This window comes from Rhineura floridana, chromosome 2, assembly GCF_030035675.1.
Source record: "Rhineura floridana isolate rRhiFlo1 chromosome 2, rRhiFlo1.hap2, whole genome shotgun sequence".
NCBI lineage: Eukaryota > Metazoa > Chordata > Lepidosauria > Squamata > Rhineuridae > Rhineura > Rhineura floridana.
In genome coordinates this window covers 106,163,539-106,182,651 of record NC_084481.1, presented here as the reverse complement: position 1 = coordinate 106,182,651, position 19,113 = coordinate 106,163,539, and the positions used below count along the sequence as shown (strand labels likewise).

Genomic DNA, 19,113 nt, shown 5'->3' with positions numbered 1-19,113 from the left:
GATGGAAAAATAATTATAGCTAATCTTTTGGGGGCTTTTTGCCCACTGGGGTATTTATTCAACACCATTAGAGTCATATTATCTTATGTTAAAGCTGTATGTTTCTTTCTCTTTATAGTGTTGGTATGTTTTTATAGTTTTAATATTTTATAGTACTGGACTTTGACCGTAATAAATGATTGATTGACTGACTCTATGGGAGCAAAAACTCCCAAACACATCCCATCGGAACTGAACATGTCCAGTGCTTACCAAGAGCCATGGAATGCTGCTGAAAATTTAAAACTGAGTGAGGAGAGTGAATTTGCCTGCTTGAGCCCGACAGCTTATTGTATCTCAGAGGAAAGACTAGAAGCACTCATTTTGAAGGGCAAGGTTATACTGCCACATTTTGTTGCAGGACCCATTTCCATTTGTATATCTTAAAAAATACTTTTTTACTGGCTCATCATCCCAGCACTGCTCCCCTGTAATTTTTGTAGGAATGGGATACAGCACCATTAGCACTACATCAAGACTACCATTTTGTTAGTGCTTAGTACGCAACTCACATTTCTTGGTCAGCTGGAAAGGGCCTGAGAGGTCTTGTTGCTATTGTCATCTGCTCATCATCAGCTCTAGATTGTTGCAGCTATAGTAGCAGATCTAGTTTCAGTGTTGACTGATGGCATTGGGGAGAGGATATAATTAGGAAAGAAAAACATTCTTTAATTTAACCATCATTCACTGGTTAAGTCTTTTTGTAGAAACAGGCCAACTTGATTAGATTATTCTAAAAAAAAAGAGGAGCCTGTAAAGGTTATTAGCTTTGCTTGCAAAAAAATGGCACAAAATGTGCTCCAGAAGAAGAGCTCACAGGACAACAGTGAAGTTTAATGGGAATGTAGTTATAGCATCTCTGTTTGAGTGGGGTGAACCAATGTTGGTTTACAAGGCCTGCAGTCCCTTTTGAACACAGAAAGGTCTCAGTTAAGATCACTTGCCATGATTTTGCCCTCTTCATTGTATTCTCTGCACTATAAAACAGTAGATAGGAGCCAACTTGAGCTAGGGTTCATGAGGGTGTATGCCCTGAAACTGGATTTAAAGCCTGGAACATATGAAGCAAGAGTACCTTTGAAAATGTATAGCGTGCATTTCCTCTCTCAGTAGCCACGAGGATTCCACATATACTTGAGTAAGGTCTTCTGGGGTATAGGAGGCAACTTACATGAACTCCTACTAAACCAGCAGGGAGATCTATTATTTCTGGCCAACTCACTTGTTTCTGCATCCTGTAAAAGGGTCTATGTGCTAGATAGTATGATCATCCCTGTGTCAAGAGAGATGGGGCAGGGGAAGTGACTTGTTTGACTAGTGTTAAAACACTACTACAGCTTTGAGGTATACAAAGGTAACTACAATGCTTTGGGGCTTTTTTTGTTTTGCAATTAATCTAGATCTTAAACCTTGCTCCTCAACATTCCGTGCTCTTAAATGGCATCCCATTCTATCATTTTTAAAAATGGGGAAAGTGGACCTCTTCCCTAAGATGCAAGTGGGTAACTATTTGAGTTCTTCTCTAACCCACCTGCAAGAATATTGTGTTTTAATTCTATTTCCCATCCAGCAGAGCTTTTTCAAACTGTCAAAGGGCTCTTACATTCTGGCCCTAAGGACGTGATTGAATCTTCTAAAGCTCGCTGTGATGAATTTGCCAACCACTTCCAGAATAAAATCTCTTGCATCCGTCAGGACTTAGACTCCAATGTTATAGCAGTGGAATCAAATGAGGTCTCCGGAGCACAGTCTGGTCATATTTTATTGGATGAGTTTCAATTGGTGCAGCTTGAGGACGTTGACAAGGTGCTTGGACAGGTGCGTGCAACCACTTCTGTGTTAGATCCTTGCCCGTCTTGGCTAATAAAAGCTAGCAGGGATGGCACTGCCGGCTGGGCCAGGGAGGTGATTAATGCCTCACTATGTGAGGGAGTGGTCCTGAACTGCCTTAAGGCGGCAGTGGTGAGACCACTTTTGAAGAAATCTTCCCTGGACCCAGATAATTTGAATAACTATAGGCCGGTAGCAAATGTGCCATTCCTGTGCAAGGTTCTGGAAAGGGTGGTTGCATCCCAGCTCCAGGCACTCTTGGATGAGACCGATTATCTGGATCCATTTCAATCGGGTTTCAGGCCCGGTTTTGGCACGGAGACGGCCTTGGTCGCCCTGTATGATGACCTTTGTCGGGAGAAAGACGGGGAGTGTAACCCTGTTGATTCTCCTTGATCTCTCAGCGGCTTTTGATACCATCGACTATGGCATCCTTCTGGGGAGGCTTTAGGATTTGGGAGTTGGAGGTACTGCTTGGCAGTGGTTCCGCTCCTATCTGGCAGGTCGTCTCCAGAAAGTAGTGCTTGGGGAGCACTACTCGATACCCTGGGCGCTCCAATATGGAGTTCTGCAGGGATCAGTTCTGTCCCACATGCTCTTTAACATCTATATGAAGCCGCTGGGTGCTGTCATCAGGAGTTTTGGAGTGCATTCTCATCAGTACGCTGATGACACGCAGCTCTACTTCTCCTTTTCATCTTCTTCAGGTGAGACCGTCAAGGTGCTAAACCGATGCTTGGCCGCAATAATGGACTGGATGAGAGCGAACAAATTGAAGCTCAATCCAGACAAGACTGAGATGCTGTTAGTAAATGGATCCCCTGACCAGATGGATGTTCGACCTGTTCTGGATGAGGTTACACTCCCCCTGAAGGAGCAGGTGCGCAGCTTGGGAGTCCTTTTGGACCCATCCTTGTCACTTGAGGCGCAGGTGGCCTCGGTGGCACGGAGTGCTTTTTACCAACTTAGACTGGTAGCCCAGCTACGCCTGTATCTGGACAGGGAACATCTTGCTTCAGTTGTTCATGCTCTGGTAACATCGAAATTGAACTACTGCAATGCACTATACGTGGGGCTGCCCTTGAAGACGGTTCGGAAACTGCAGCTTGTGCAGAATGCAGCGGCCAGATTAATAACTGGGACCAAGCGGTCGGAACATGTGACACCGATTCTGGCCCGCTTGCACTGGCTGCCTATATGTTTCCGGGCTCGATTCAAGGTGCTGGTTTTAACCTATAAAGCCTTACACGGCACGGGCCCGCAATACCTGATGGAGCGTCTCTCCCGATATGAACCTACCCGTACACTGCGCTCAACATCGAAGGCCCTCCTCCGGGTGCCTACTCAGAAAGACGCCCGGAAGGCGATTACGAGAAAGAGGGCCTTCTCGGTAGCGGCCCCCGAACTATGGAACACCCTTCCTGACGAGGTACGCCTGGCACCTACATTACTATCTTTTCAGCGCCAGGTGAAAACCTTCCTCTTTACCCAGGCGTTTTAGTATTTTTAGTATTTTAATATTTTAGTATTTTGTATTTAATGTTGTAAAGATAGTTATATGTTCATCTTTTTCTAATTACTTTTTGACTTGTATTTAATGGGTTTAATTATGTTAATCTTAGTTTTTGTTGTATGTTTAAATTGTTGATTTGATGACCAGGTGGTTTTAAATTGAATGTAAAGTGTTTACTTATGTATACCGCCCAGAGAGCTTTGCTATGGGCGGTATAAAAATTGAATTAAATAAATAAATAAATAAATAAATAATTGTGTATACTATTTGTGGCAGTGTGATCACCAAGGGTGCTGATAGGAGTTGTTTGACACAGGCCATTCTGCAAACGGCAGTGCTGCACTCATATTTGGATCTTCCACTGCATTTCCAGCTTGGAGCTGTAATATGTGGATTAGCTGGTTGGGAAGCTGAAGTGCAGCCACCCCAGGAACAAGGGTGGGAATCTCTCTTTAGTAAGTTGGAACAGAAATTAGACACACACCTCACTGCAAATTATTTTCAGGAATTTTATTACAATTTGAAACCAGATAATGACATTAGCGCATGGGATATACATTCATACATGGAACTTTTTTTTTTTTTCAAGTCAGAAAATGAGTCACATTTCTTATATGTGATACACAAAGGACATTTTAAAGCAAGATCAGGGCTCCCAGAGTGATTCAGGGTCTCCCAGTCAAACAACCATTAAACCCTCCCATGCTTGCCTCTCTTGGTTTCACAATGAGAACACACATCAATTTTGGACAATATAAATAGACACAAAACTTGCACCTTCACTGGCCAAATAAAAGAGTTCAGCAAGAAATGCTACCAGTAATTGTTATTGCATTTCCTCTATCACATTTCAACATGCAGCTGTTAAAAAGCAGCTTCCATCACACATTTTGGGAATGGGAATAATAGTTTATCAAACAGAATCAAGCCTGCAAAAATGATAGGGATTCTATTTGGTCTCATTCACCAACACAAGACCACTAACCCCACCGCCCCACCCCCAGGGCACTACAGTCTAGGAAATATGGAACATGTTTCTTAATATTTGTAAGCAGGGTTTGCAACTCAAGGTGATAGTAAAAAAAATTACTGTGTTAGAATAATTTTCTGGTTGTAATTCCTTTCTCTATAATGGAAGAAGGATGGGCTTCCATTCAGACCTGGTAAAATGAACAATACCTTTTTAAAAATTAAGCAGCAAAACAAGTATTAAGAAAAAGAACAGGAAAACCATGTTGAAATATTTTCTAACTAGTTCTCTCTCTTGGCTGCACCTTTCACCATTGAACCCAAGAAATGTCTCAACCTTTTTTGTTCTTATTTTTACAGTTATGCAGAACAGAAGATTTATGAGTACAGAATATGTCGAACAAGGAGAAATGATTGCATTCCATCCATGTCTGAGATGTTAAGATGATAGAAAAACAGAAGACCAGATTGCAAGTCTGCCTGAAGAGCAGATTATTTTGGGAATTCTGTTCTAACATAGTAATTGGTAGTTTGGGGGCCCTGCCTAGAATGCTGAACATTTAACAAGATGAGTTTCTTCCATATATCTCTATGCTTCCACTGATATTTATAAAGTATGATCAGTTCTGCAAAGGGAAGGAGCCTGGATTCTTTAGTGGAGCAGTGCTGCTACCATTCCTTCTTTTCTTAGGCTTCTGAATAGCCAGCATGAGTGTGAGGTGCTAAAATCAGAAAATGCCACTTTGCGAGTGAAACTTCTCCATGGATGGCATCAGTACTGTTGGGGAGGGGGGAAAGGAAGGCAATTAACTTGTTTAAAGACTTCCATTAAAAACAAAAAAGCTTAGCTGGAGAAAGAGACTGTTGGAAACAGTAGTTATACTGCAGCAACATATTGCATGCCCACATTGAAGTTCATATTGAATTGGGAATGGCACATTCAGCTTCACAGTCTACTCTGAGGTCTGGTCACATAGTCAAAAGACATATTAACAATACAAGAAGCTACCAACTAAAAGCACTGGAGACAAGAGTAGGAAGAATTTTCTCCCTTTCAGCAACCAGATTACCAATTTTTAAACTGGCAAACTGCCACCCTCCAGCATGCATATATGTGCTCTTGCTCTCCTATTCACATGCACTCTCTCTCTTTCACTCGCACACACACAGTTCTCTTCTTTCCCTGCATCAAGCTCAGCAGCATGGCCTGTATAACACTGAAGAAAAATTGCTGTTGTGAATGGGAATGGAAAGATAAGCTCACTGCTGCTTTATGTTTCTCTCCTCCCTGCCACCACAGAACTCCATCAGCTGGGAGTCCACAATCAGCTGATGCCCACTGCAGATTGAGGCCAAATAAATAGGTGTGGGGCACTGGGATGGATCAAGTGAAAAGGGGTAGAGACCTAGGCTTCCTATCTTTAATTTATAGCAGATAACTTAGCATCTTAAGCCACACCCCTTACCAAAACCTGAATTTGCAGAGCATGTTCCCTCCAAATGGCATTTTGTCTTTTATCAAAGTAGAGGCTACTATGGATAAGCCATTTGAAGTGCAGTGTTGCACTGTTGCTTCATAGGACTGATCTCTTGTTCATCCAAATATACTTTTACAATGGTGGCTTTGGAACAGTCTAGAACAAAGAATTATTATATAGTCTTTCACAAAACTATACAGAAATATATCTATATCAGATAAAGAAAGTTAATTGTCTTTGTGTAAAAGTAGATGATGCAATACTTGGCATGAGGCACGATGGCAAGACAACACTAGCACCTAAATCCCATTTTACCAGATCTGAAAGGTCCTTAGTAAGAATGGGACCTGTTGATGGCCACAAACGCTGTTCCAGAGCAACATTTCTTCATGTGCAAATGTTCACCAAGAACAGAACAGCTTATTTCTCCCATTCCAACTAAAAAAAAGTGTATCTCCACAAAATACCAAACGTACAAGATAAAAATTGTTGTTAACACACACACACACACACAAGCACTACAGTGTGTTGATGCGGTCCAGTAAAAGGGGTCTGGCTGGTAAAATACCCCTTCATTGTTCAGTTGTAGCTTGCAGTATAACCTTCAGAATGGACATAAAGGACTCACTGCTATGTGCTTTGGACAGGACATCCCTACTAGGTTTCATACCCTTCCAGGGCAGTTGCTATTTAGTCCTAAGCATCATTATGTGATGTTTTAAATACAAAGGTTATATAAATTTTGAGAGAAGCCACAAACAGCATTTTCATTTTAAACTATAACAAAACAGATTTAAAAAATACAACCATTCTGTTTCTTCCAATGAGTTCTTTTTTTAAAAAAACTGTAAAAATATTTTGCACAACCATCTACATCCATCCATTTGTGATAAAAAGTCAAATACATACATGAAATAGGGTTTTATTTCTAAATAGGTATACTTGCAAGGCAATTAGTCCTCCTTGGCTGGCCTTTTTACCTCCAGATGCTCTGCTTTGTTGATATGACTGCAAGACATATAAAAATAAACGAAGTGACCCTATTATGATGGCTTAGTATTTGATAAACCAGAAGATGACAACAGAGAGAAAGGCAGTGGCAGGGGTAGGGAGAGGATATGCTGTTCCATGCTGTTGCAGATTTAAACAAAAATTGTAACAGAGTGTTCATGACAGCGTAATCTAATTGGAATGATTACACAGAAAATTTCAGAAGTACTCTCATAAATTTTAACTATGTGACAGAAGAATGCAGGTGGTGTATCCTTACTAATATTGCAAAATGGGAATCCTACCACAAGCACAGGAATCTAGTGCAAGCCAACATGGTATTTTGTGATCATTTGTTCCTATATTTGAAAGCGAATTATCATCATGACATTCTCAGAAGACATCCTCAGAATTAAGACACACAAAATTCTCCATCAAAGGAAAATCAGCTTGAGAAAACCAACTTTGATTTAACGAAGCAAAGTCAAGTACATAGATAGAAATGATGTTGTAACACTAGAATTGAAAACTAAAGGATTCCTAATTTTTTGTTGTGATAAGACTGACTACTCCATATCCATCAAACATTTTTTTTTGGGGGGGGGGAGGGAGAACACCACAATCTGGGGGTCAATTACTCAAGATTTAATGCCCCAAACATGGCATCTAGATTGCTTCTCGAATATATGAGGATCTGGCATTTATTTATTTATTTAAACCCTTCCAATAGCCACAGTCAAATAGGTTGCCCATGGAGTTCCAGTGAAGGCTGCTGGGATGAGGACCGCCACCACAGTCCAGCAGAACAGCCACAGGTATCCTGTTTTGCACAGAACCCACTTAAACAAATGGGACTTATCCAGGACACATTAACCAAAGAGATATCTATTTGTATAGATAAAAATGTTCAAAGCTGGATGTATGGGCCATCATCATTTACCAATTAGATCACCACGCTATTAGGGATTTAATCCTATTCCTAACTACAGTCAACTCCAGGTGATATTTTCGCCAGCTCCACCATAAAATGTTTTTGAAAGTGATCTGTGAAGACAACCCAAACATACTTGCTGTCTGTTGGAGAAGTGTAGGAGTTACTTTGACTGAGGTCCACAGGGGCAATGCTGTGGAATGCATCAACTACGCTGTAAAGCTCTAAACCCAGAAGATCTCTCTCAAAAGCCACCACCTTGCAGCAAGCAGTTGGAAGCCTTATCCACTGTGCTGATTTTGAACCAGGGTATCTAAAATCACCATGTACTTCCCAGCTAAAATAGTGCCGTTTAAAAACAGGGGAACCTGAAGCCCATGGGCCAAATTTGATCTGCAAGGTCATTTTCCCCAAGTCATGCCCACTTGCCCCACGGTTGATGAGATGTCAGCTGATGGGAGGTGATTTTAACCCTGCTGGATCAGCTTTATGACCAGGTTCCCCAAGAGGAGCTTACCTGTGCAGCTAATCCCTGCAGAAATCAGTTTTGCCAGCCCTATGCTTGGTACTTTGCCAATATAGGGCTGGCAAAGCCCCTTGCACTGAGGTTCTCAGGGGCCCAACAACCAGCTGCCTGTCGGGTATTTGCAAAGTGCTGCACAAGAGAGTTTGACAGATGGGTTGTCCTGTTAAAGTTGGCCCACAGGTGGGGACAGATACCAATCCGGCTGGCCCACTGGGCCAAAAAGATTACCCACCCCTATTTTTGAATAAAGTGATATAGTTCCTTAACTGATCAGACTCTTTCTATGAACCTTGGATCCGCACTCCAGTGTAAAAATGCTTTTCTCTTTAATTTGTACTCAGCACTTATTAAAGTTGGAAAGTATGAACCAGCATGTTAAAATTGTACAAACCAACTCTAGTGTGCTTTGAAGTAAGGTATTTAATATCCGCAGTATAAGGGTTTAAAACCTTTATTTCTCAAAAGAAGCAATTAATGGTGTATGAAGAAAGGGGTGCAATTAATTTATAGGGGATAGTTAGCCACACATTCTATCACAGATTATAAAACAGAAAAGATCTTCTTGCCATCAGTTCTTTAAGAGTTCAATCTGTTAACTAAAATATGACACATTCAAGGAATTTGGCAGAAAGACCTTGGTGAAGGACAAGCTAATTGCATAAGCAGGGCTTTGTCTTTGCTAGTGAAGTTTTAAATAGGCTTGAACTAGCAAACATCTTCAGCTGAATAAACAGTACTGCACTGTGTAGCTAAAGTAACTGTTCCAAGACAAGACGCCACCCTGCTAGTGATCAGAATGTTACTGGTGAATGTCTACCAATATTCCAGGCACCACACAATGGACTGTACCAGGCGTTGGCCCTAGCCTGCCATTTCATACAACATCCTCAGCCTCTCTTCCCTTCTCATTGGTTACTGTTGGCCCCAACATGTTATAATTTATGGGTGCACCCTGCAAGACAACCAAACCACTGGCTGTGTATGGGGGGTATGGAGGACAGAGGGTGGGAAAGAAAAAAATAGAAGAATTTGTAGTAACATAGCCATCTCTTTACAGACGAAAACTGTCCCCAGTATAGCAAGATTAGAGGACTGCTTGGCAAGACCACACATTCAGCACACAAGAGGCTTAGGGCAGTTCAAACATACACACCCTCAGGGTTCAAGCTGGATACCAGGGGGTTCTGAAGGTTTCGTGGATTGCCGAGGAACTGCTTGGCTGTGGCTCTGGGAGGCAAATCTGTGCTGAGATCAAGCAGATCTAGGGAAAAAGCATGATGTGGACAGTTCAGTTAACTGAAGGAAAAATGTGTTCAATCAGAACAGTTTGAACTTTCAGAAGCAACACTTCAGTACGTATTTGCTTAAGCTCAGCCTTTCTGAAGCTGTGTCTCCTTATGTTCCCTTCTGAATCCAAGATGCGTTTGGGGATTTCTGAACTTTGCAAATAAATAGATATGTAAAATATGTCTGTAACTGAATTTTATGCAATGCACTGGGGTTGCATATTTGGTTCTGTTGCCCCCCCAATCTTTAGCATAATCTGTACAATATATTGGTAGGTGAACCCACAATGCTCCTAATTCTTTAATCAGAGTTAAGAGATCAAGAGCTAGCCATATGATTACATATTCCCTCCCCTGTCCAGCACAAATAAGATCTTTAACCTGGTTTCATATGGTAATGAATTTGGATATATGTAAATGAAAGTCGCATATTGCTTCCCTGTTTACCCCTCCATTCACTTCCCTCCTCTTCTGCTGTGTTGAATTTTAAACTGCAAGCTCCTTGGGGTAGAGACCTGTCCCTCTTTGTAATGTGCCATGCACAATGATGGCGCTATACAAATAAATAACAATAATCAAAACCAACAACATGTGCATGAGTTCAGTATTATCATGGCCTGCTTCTGGTGGTGATTTGACTGGCTGTACAACTGTGGAAATACTAGTTTTACCACACAGCTGAGGAATATATATTATCTCTCCATAGCCACCATATGGTAAGCTTTAAAGCAGCTTAGTTAGTACTATACTTTCTTCTGGGAAGAGTTCTCAGACTTTTCAGGGCACTCTTTTCCCCCAGCAATGGTTCCCAAGTGTGTCCTGTGCTGCCACTTTTGACCCACATGCACAGTTGATATCCTGCAATTTCATCCCGATTCAGCTCTCTCCAGTTAGATCATCAATGCATGATGGAGGAAAGGTAGACCAAACTTCTATCACCTGGGCACAGCACCAGCATCTGCCATTTATCTATTCTGTAGCAGGCCATGCCTTCATGCTGACATTGCATCAGTGTGAAAATACAGTGATCATACATTTATATTGTCAACTTCAAGATTTTTCTTTTTCCAGCTTCCAAAGGCAGAAGAAAACTCATAACTGAGGTTGTGCTGTACTGAGCAGGTCATGCCAAGGAAGACCCAGGGAAAGCAGAGAATTACACAGTTGCCATAATTGCCCACACTGCACAAAAAGAGCTTTGGCTCAGTTGGGGGTTTGCCAGGCTTTTCAGTTAGCCTGGCCTATATACAGGTGCTACAGTATTAAGTGATAGCTAACCTATCTGCAAAGACTAGACTTGCTAGCTAAAAAGGACCATACAATACTCGGCTTTTAGAATGTGATATTTCAGTATAAACCCACAATCTCTGCCCCACAAAAGCTTACATCACAATAAATTTGATAGTCTTCAAGATGCCACAAGACCTTTTGTTGTTTCTTTTAAAGCAGAGATGGGCAACTAGCAGACCAGACCTCTAGTCTAGACCATTTATTAGAGGCTGCCCACATAGATGTCATGTTAGAGGCAAAGTGCCTGAAAAAGTGGGAAAGGGGCCCAACATTTCAGGTGCCACTATCACTACTGAAAAATTGTGGACTTTCGTGATACTGAACTGCTCATCCCTGCCCTAAAGAATAAAAGGCAAATTCAAAACCTATATATACTTTTAAGCATCTACCCTGTTTACGTTGTGTTGCACTTCAGGCAATATGTGAGAATCCATAGTGTAACATGGAGCAATCAGGCAACAATCAGGCAGCAATCAGGCAACAATCAGGAATAAGCTTTTCCTTTCTTAAATCGTAATGTTTAATGTTAGAACTTCCAACATTTTCTTCTCATTTCATTTTTAGGTATATTTGCAGTGGCAGCTGTACCCACCACCATGTTCAAATATAAGATCCACACAGCATCATTCAGTCAGATGCCCACTTAACTATTTTTCCCCAACTGCTTTTCCCAGCTACTGAAGCATATATTTATGGGTAAGTTTACATCTGCTGGCCATTTGCTTCTCCTGTCAGATACTTTTAAGGGAGGTGTCAAAGAAAATCATGGTCAATCAGCTATTCAGCTACCATTTCATTTCTGTGGGTTCCTGACTCAGAGTTGTCATCACACCCAATGGCCAGAAAACTGAGGATAATGCCATTCCCAACCAGCTTATATGAGAGGAAGCACAGTGGGAGGATTTAAAACTAAGCAAGGTCTCCTGACTCCCCTCTCCTCCCCAATCTTGCCAACCCTCTGCGCTGTGTTCCAACCTCTGTTTCTCTGCTCAGCCAGCAGCTCAGGGCTAGTTTGATCCAGCTGAGGTTCCACCTCTGATCTGTGTTGTGGCGCAATCACTGTGGCTCCCGTCTGCTGAATGAATTGCTGCAAGTTACACTGCCTCAGCTCCTTGTTTAGCTCCTCCAGCTCTTTGTTCTGGGCCTGCAAGATAACAGAGGAACAGGCAAAGTGAACTCCAAATCTTATCTTCATCCAAGATAGAAATCTGCAGAATAAAGACTTCTGATCTCACCCCAGCCTTCTCTCAAAGTCCAACTCATTTCTCTCTGCTTCTCAACAATTAGTAGAAATATACCAGAAACTATATGTGATCTGACAGGAATAATATGGTAGCCAGACATCCATTACTCAATACTTACACATTCCAAAAGCTAAGGGGCCAACTGTCCCAATTTCTTTATCATGAAGTCAGTATCTGCTGGCAATCTGGTGTAGGTCTGTATGGTGTGTGTTGGTGGGGCAGTGAAACTGAGGATCAATCCACGCTCTAGACAGCTGGTTAGCAAAACACCTAACTCTACACAATCTCAAGCATACCCCTCACCCCACTTTTACATTGTCCAGGTGCTCCATTTTCATCCTTCCTAATGCAATGATGAAATTTTCTCTTCCTTTCAAAGATGGCTCAGAGGAGAAACTGAAACATCCCCGGTAGAATCCTTAGCCCTCCAGATCCACAGCTGCCCTTTTTAGCATAGGGAGGAAGGCTGGGGGTGGTCTTGTCCATCTTGGCAATGCCTCAATAGTAAATCATGTGGTGAGACTTGGTGGCGGATGGTGACACCTCACTCCAATGACAATGCAGTAGCGTAGCTCATTAGCAATGTGTGGCCTGTCCTACTCCTCTTTTTTGTCACCACCTGCTTGTCACCTAGGGCAAAGGGTGTGAGATTCCTACTGTTTTAGGGTGATGTATTCAGGAATAGGAGAACAGCCAGCCAGTCACTCCTCCTGACCTCCCAGGCACTTTTAACCAGTAGCATAGCCAAACCAGTCTAAGGAACTTGGGGAAACCAACAACCCTTGAATGTATTCAGAAACCAGTGCAGCCCAGAATCTGAGTGATTTAAGAGGAGTGTGAAAAAGGTATTTAAGAGGAGTGTGAAAAAGAGGAAATGGCAAGTATTCACAATCAAAATTAAAATAAAACACTAAACCAGAATACTGCTCTATCTAATCCTATACCAGACAAACTACCATAGCAAAAAACATTCCTCTTATGGTCACCTCTGATGTTCTGTAGCTTCTGGAGTTGATTGCAGGATGAGAGACAAAGGGAATGTTGGCAACTTTCCATTTTTAAGAGCTCTTGACCCAGAGCTCTGATTGACCAGTGGCTCTGAGCAGCCAATTACAAGAGCTGCACATAGCCCAGAAAGGTGCTTGTACCACCTTGGGAATTTGGGAGCTGAGGCTGTCAAAATGTTAATTATCACCAGTGTCACCCAACTTTCATGCCAGATGACAAGCCTGCATATGTACATGATGGAAGACTAGAAAAACTGGTAGTCTTAAAGGGCCAATCAAAGGATTGGTCCAAATCACATCACAAGACTATTTTCCCATTTCAGAAGCTTTAGTAAAATCCGCTGCTGTACATCTCTCTCAACCAGGGTGAGAAGGAAGAGAATGCCCATAATTATGCCATCAGACAAGGAGATTTAAAGGTGAGTATGCTAGTTTGCCCTCATAGGTGAGTTAGAAAGTAGGAAAAAGGCACATCTTTTGCACATAAAGGCATGCCTTACAAGAGGACACTATAACCCCAAGCACAATGTTAAGCAGGGGGTGGGGGGAACACCAGGACAACCAAGGTCCGGAAACTTCCCAGCAGGTCTAGGTTCTGCTACCACTACTGAAATATGCAGTGGTTCTCTCCTCTAAGGGAAAGTAGGAATCCTACAAACGACAAGAAATCACAAAGCCATCTGAACACCAACATGCTTGTTTCGTTTCCTATTTTGCCCAGTGAGGGCTAAGTACACTAAACGTATCTCACAGTATTCCTTCTAATAGTGCAGAATAAATGGCACAAAAACAAGCACATATGCATTAAGCCATTCTTACACACAGGATGAGCTGTGCTTTGTGCTGCAGACTTGAGAATTTGTATTTCTATTTAGTCACCTTGAACTTCTACACTCTTCCACAAGCCAGGAGTAGTAACCATGTATTCTGACCACACTGCAAAGACTGAGGAAGACTTGGAGACAAATAAACCATCCAATTCTCATAATGGTTGTTGTATATTACAACAGTATATTTAGCAGTCAGCACCTGGTATGCATGTAATGGTAAGCAAGGTGCTAGTGCATGCTGCTTAATCGCTCCCGCGTCACTCTGTACTGCCTGGAGCCAGAAGAAACAAACCCACAAATTTGCATGGCACTATTATTCTCACCATTTGGAATTATATTAATGTATTCTCCCCTTCCAAATCAATACACAATCATGTCCTCATAATCAGAGTTTGACAGGGGTGTGTATGTGTGTTATGTGCCTTCAAGTCAATTATGACCTATGGTGACCCTATGAAACAGCGACCTCCAATAGCATGTAGAAAGGAAATACATAGCATTTCCTCTGCTTGACCATAAGATGGCACTAATGTCTAGCAAACAGTTAAACAAGAACAGTAAGGAAAGAGGATTACTGCCACTTACTCCCACATAAAGCAAAGCATAGAAAACAGGTAACAGTAGCCAATGTCTTGGAGACGCTTGTACACATCCACGGGTGCATGTAGAATTAACATGCTGCTATAACCCTTCCAAATACTGTTTCTACCAGATTTCTAATAGGTGAATTAAAATTGGATGCAAACTCTTATAACTCACAAGAGGGTACTTTTTTAAGAGTTAGAAGACACACACATCTAATGTTTTTCAGTGAAATCACAGCTCTGGGCCTATTTCCTCCAGGGCAGGTGATTCTGCTGGTGTTGCTGGTACATCAGAAGTGACTAGGTTGGGTGAGGCAGACACATGCATAATTACATTCCTCCAGTGGAAGCAGACAAAATCAGAGCAGTGATTCAAGAAGGAACATAGCAGGAAGGCTCTACTGTGGATGGGTGCTTCGCGCTCACAGAAGACTAATTTTTAATTCAAAGCTTTCTTACCACACACTACAGTGCCTGGCACACATTATGGGAATTACTCTTTGAAAGTAGTGATAGCTGGTTTGTTATTGGCAAACAAGTTACAATTATTTAACCATTTTATTTTTATATTTGCTGCAAAGAAATGTTCCTTTTACTTCAGGATGCTTCCAGAGTTACATTAAATGCAAACTACTGTGTACACACACAAATAAAATTCCTATGCCAGCCAACATCACATCATAACACCATGCATGACAAGGACTGCACATCTCACAATCAAGTTCAATCCATGTCCAGAAGAGCTGCAGTATGACTTTATTAGTCCCGTTTTATCAATTGAGGCAGAGAAGAGCATTTAAGTCCTTTGGGTATGACGACCCTGCAAAATGTTAATCTCCCTGGCTCCATTCCAGCTGAAGCACATCATAATTTGCACAGGAAGCGTCCTCAATGAAGTCTAACAGAAACCACCAGGAGCTCAGTGCCCAGTCTCAGAACATTCAGCATTGTGCAGGGTCATTTCCATTTGTTTGTTGTAATAGCTACACATTCTATTGCCATTTCCCAGGTTTATAGCCCAAAAGATCACAGAACCCACATAATCTACAGCTAAATGTCAGGGAGAGTAAGATTTTAGAAAGTTCAAAGCTGCAAAGGATATCCCAATACTCCAAGTTCTAGTTCAGTAAAGTCTTTCACCAGGAGTATTTTGATTCTTTGGGATGGACTGTTTCAGCAGCTAGTCTAGAGTCCTATACTAACATCATCCTCATTCTGTGCTTAAGTATTTTAAATCACAAAATAAATAAAACTAAAAATACATCTTCCCAAGGGGAAAATCAGTTATGTTCAACTGCATTCTGAAAAAAATGTAGAAGCTTAAAAATATGGGTATACAATCATCCATCCAAGGATCCTCTTGGAAAAGAGCATTATCACTAAGCACATACCTGAAGGCTTTGCTCTGCCTCCTCCAAGGCCTTCCCCACAGTCTCCAGGCTGTTCTCCAGCAGGGCACTCTGCTTGATCCTAGCTTCCAGGTCCCTTTTCATTTTAGCTGCCATTTCCTCTAGTTCAGCAGGGCTCTGCAAAGAGGCTTCCTTTGCCCTCTTGGCCCTCTCAGACATTTCCCGCTGGATTTCTCTCTCCAAGGCCTCAGTTTTCACCCTAAGTTCATGTATTTTTTGCATGTACTCTTCCATGGTGGTCTGCAGGGTGCGCACTTTCTCTTGCCGCTCCCTTTCACACTCTTTCTCTGTGTGCAGTTCACTCTGCCAAAATTCTTCCTCGCTCAGCTCACTCTCGTTTTGCTGAATCAGCTGCTCCAGATGCAGGATCTCACCCTCTTGGCAGGAGCCTCTGCTGCATTCCCAGTGCCTGAGATCCACTTCCAAGGCATCCCCCTGCATCTCCAGGGAGTAAAGATGCTCCTGTTGGTGCAGTACAGTCTTGAACAGCTCCTCTTTGGAAAGTCGTCCCCCACTGGCACCATCCCTCAAGGCCACAATGTCCTTTCTGTGCTGCCTCAGCTTGTTCTTTGCAAGCAGGTCACTGGAGGCCACAGGACCCAAGCTGAAGGTTAAGGATTTTTTGGGCTGCCTGGGCCTGGGCACTTCTGTGCCGACTGGCCTAGGTTTGATGGGCAGGCTAGCCCTGACAAACGTCCTCTCGGGTACCTGTGGAGCACTATCTGAAGAAGGTCTCTCTGTGAGGCTGGGGCCTGTGCGCTGCAGTAAGAACTGCACATCATTGGCATACTGTCCACACTTGGCCATAGACTCTACAGGGCATTCATGCGGGAGAAGCTGTCTCTCTTTCTCACGTAATCTTTGGATGAGGACATACCGACCTGTTTGACCTAAGAAGAGGGACAGGCATTAATGGGGAATATTTCTTCATTGCCAGTAACCTTCCCTGCTCCCTTCCAGCTACATCAAGCTCTCAGTCCACAGTAATATCCCTCTTACAAGTCAATTACAGCAGAAAGCTGAATGTTTGTTTTTGGGAGGTGGGATACAGGGAAATGTTGCTCATTTAGGAAAAGAGATCTGTCAACAAGTTAAAACAATAGGCAGTCTTGCCAATGACCTTCAGCATACACAGCTCCCATTCCTTCCTTAGTTGGGGCACACGCAGTTTTACTCAACATTTAACATGGAAATTCACTTGCTGAGAACTAGAGTCTTCCCTTAGAAATGTAGATGTTTAATTGGAGGCTGCTACTACTCCATCATTATTCACGATTCACTAGAAAAGACAATAATGCTGGGAAAAACAGAAATGGAAATGGACTGCCTTCAAGTTGATCCTGACTTATGGCAACCCTATGAATAGGGATTTCATGATAAGGGGGTTTACCATTGCCTCCCTCTAAGGCTAGTCCTCCCCAGCAGGCTAGGGCCTGCTCAGCTTGCCACAGCTGCACAAGCCAGCCCATTCCTTGTCCGCAACTGCCAGCTTGGAGGGGGGGGCAACTGGGCTCCTTGGGACTGCAGCTTGCCCACAGCTGCACAGGTGGCAGGGCACATAACCCCTGAGCAACTCACTGCCCTTTACACCCAGGAGACATGAGTGGGGCTTTGAACTCACAGATTCTGAACTCCCAGCCAGGCTCTCCTCCCCACTGTGCTATAACAGAAGGGAGTAGAAAAAGAGGAAGGCCAAACAAGAGATGGATTGATTCCATAAAGGAAGCCACAGACCTGAACTTACAAGATCTGAACAGGGTGGTTCATGACAGATGCTCTTGGAGGTCACTGATTCATAGGGTTGCCATAAGTTGTAATTGACTTGAAGGCACATAACAACAACAACTACTACTACATCAGAAGCAGTTGCAGTTTATTATTATTATTAATAATAATAATTACATTTATACCCCACCTTTCTTTTCATGACAGAAACCCAAGACTGCTTACATATGGTTCCCAGGCAGTCTCCCATCCAGGCACTGACCAGTCCTGACCCTGCTTCTATGACTTTTTTTTTTATCGCACTCAGCATGTAGACAATGCGAACTTGCTGTGCTAGGGCACCTTACATCCAGCTGTTGTGTTTCACCTATCGAGAGCTCTATGGTAGGGTTAAATTCTCGCCAGGAATCAAGGTCCCTAACCACCCGAGGCTTGGGCACCAAGTCGTAGTATCTTTAAAAAAGGGCCCTAAACGGAAGTCCACCAAGATTCAAACAAAGTCCCAAACAAACTTAAAAAAGAAAATGAAAAATATTAAAGCTACTGGCCATGCCAGGAAGGGTTCTAAAATGAGCTTCAATAAACTCTTTAAGGTGCTGGACACGAAAGAGAATGAACAAGTAGCATTGGACACTTTACGACAAGTAATTAAAAATAGTAATACATCTACATCCAAGAAGACAGAACAAAGACAGATCCTTATGATGCGAAGGCCTGAAGCCATGCGCCCGGACGATGCAGTAACAGCCCATCAGGAACACCAGATAAACTCCAAATTGCCGATCAGGGGTGCTGTCCCCTTGATTGGAGTTGAGGCCTGTAAGAGCCCAGGGAACTTCGGGTTAGCTTCCGCGGACAAAAAGATGTGGTGTCTCCAGTTAGAAGACAGAGCTTAGTACTTACCAATTACCCTAAACAGACCGGCTGGCTGACCCAGAGGGATTGTAAAATTCATCTACTGAAGTTATTACCAGCCGCTACCCAGCCCATGCTGGATTTTGACTCAGTCGAGAAGATTGAATATTTCTTTTACAACACAATAACAGCTCGAGCTTTGGTGTCCTTTACCTCCACCTCAGCTGCGAACCTAGTTTACTCCCATAAGGAGGGACTTCACTACAGAGGCATTGAGGTGAAAAGATACTTTATAGACTATTCTCCCCCTCTCCCCTTGATCACACAAGGCTTGGGGAAACATCTCGTACCCCCAATCAGGGAGAAGAAGAAAGTCCCAACTGAAATGTCTGTTAATCGCTCTAACTTTCCCGCAAATCCAACAGCTGGAAGTTTGAAGTCAGCTAACCCAGAGATAACATCTATAGCAGACAGTGCTGTCTGGGTGAACGCTGTCCAGAACGGGCGGGCTCCACTTACTGGGGATTATTGTCCTGAAGAAGTCCTACTTCTAAACAGCTTTGGATCGTTACCCGATCAGGAACAACATGAGATTTTGCTCTGCTTG

At 42.7% G+C, this 19,113-nt stretch overlaps 1 protein-coding gene and 1 long non-coding RNA gene across 4 annotated transcripts in view; one reads left to right on the top strand and one right to left on the bottom strand.

Annotated features, from left to right (window-relative positions):
- The window catches only part of LOC133376955 (uncharacterized), a 28,746-nt gene extending 21,665 nt beyond the window's left edge, over positions 1-7,081 (top strand). Inside the window, exon 3 of the long non-coding RNA XR_009760586.1 lies at positions 4,712-7,081. This is a non-coding gene — a long non-coding RNA (uncharacterized LOC133376955). The remainder of the gene's footprint in view (positions 1-4,711) is intronic.
- Positions 3,878-19,113, bottom strand: part of RASSF7 (Ras association domain family member 7) — a 139,923-nt gene continuing 124,687 nt past the window's right edge. For 2 of the 3 annotated variants that reach the window (XM_061609996.1, XM_061609995.1), the window contains exons 3-6: positions 15,909-16,816; positions 11,828-11,996; positions 9,430-9,537; positions 3,878-6,837 (exon numbers count right to left, since the gene is read on the bottom strand). In XM_061609996.1, coding sequence (XP_061465980.1) covers positions 6,806-6,837; positions 9,430-9,537; positions 11,828-11,996; positions 15,909-16,816 — 1,217 coding nt within the window. In that variant the 3' untranslated portion in view covers positions 3,878-6,805. The remainder of the gene's footprint in view (positions 6,838-9,429; positions 9,538-11,827; positions 11,997-15,908; positions 16,817-19,113) is intronic. The other variant, XM_061609997.1, reaches the window with a different exon arrangement.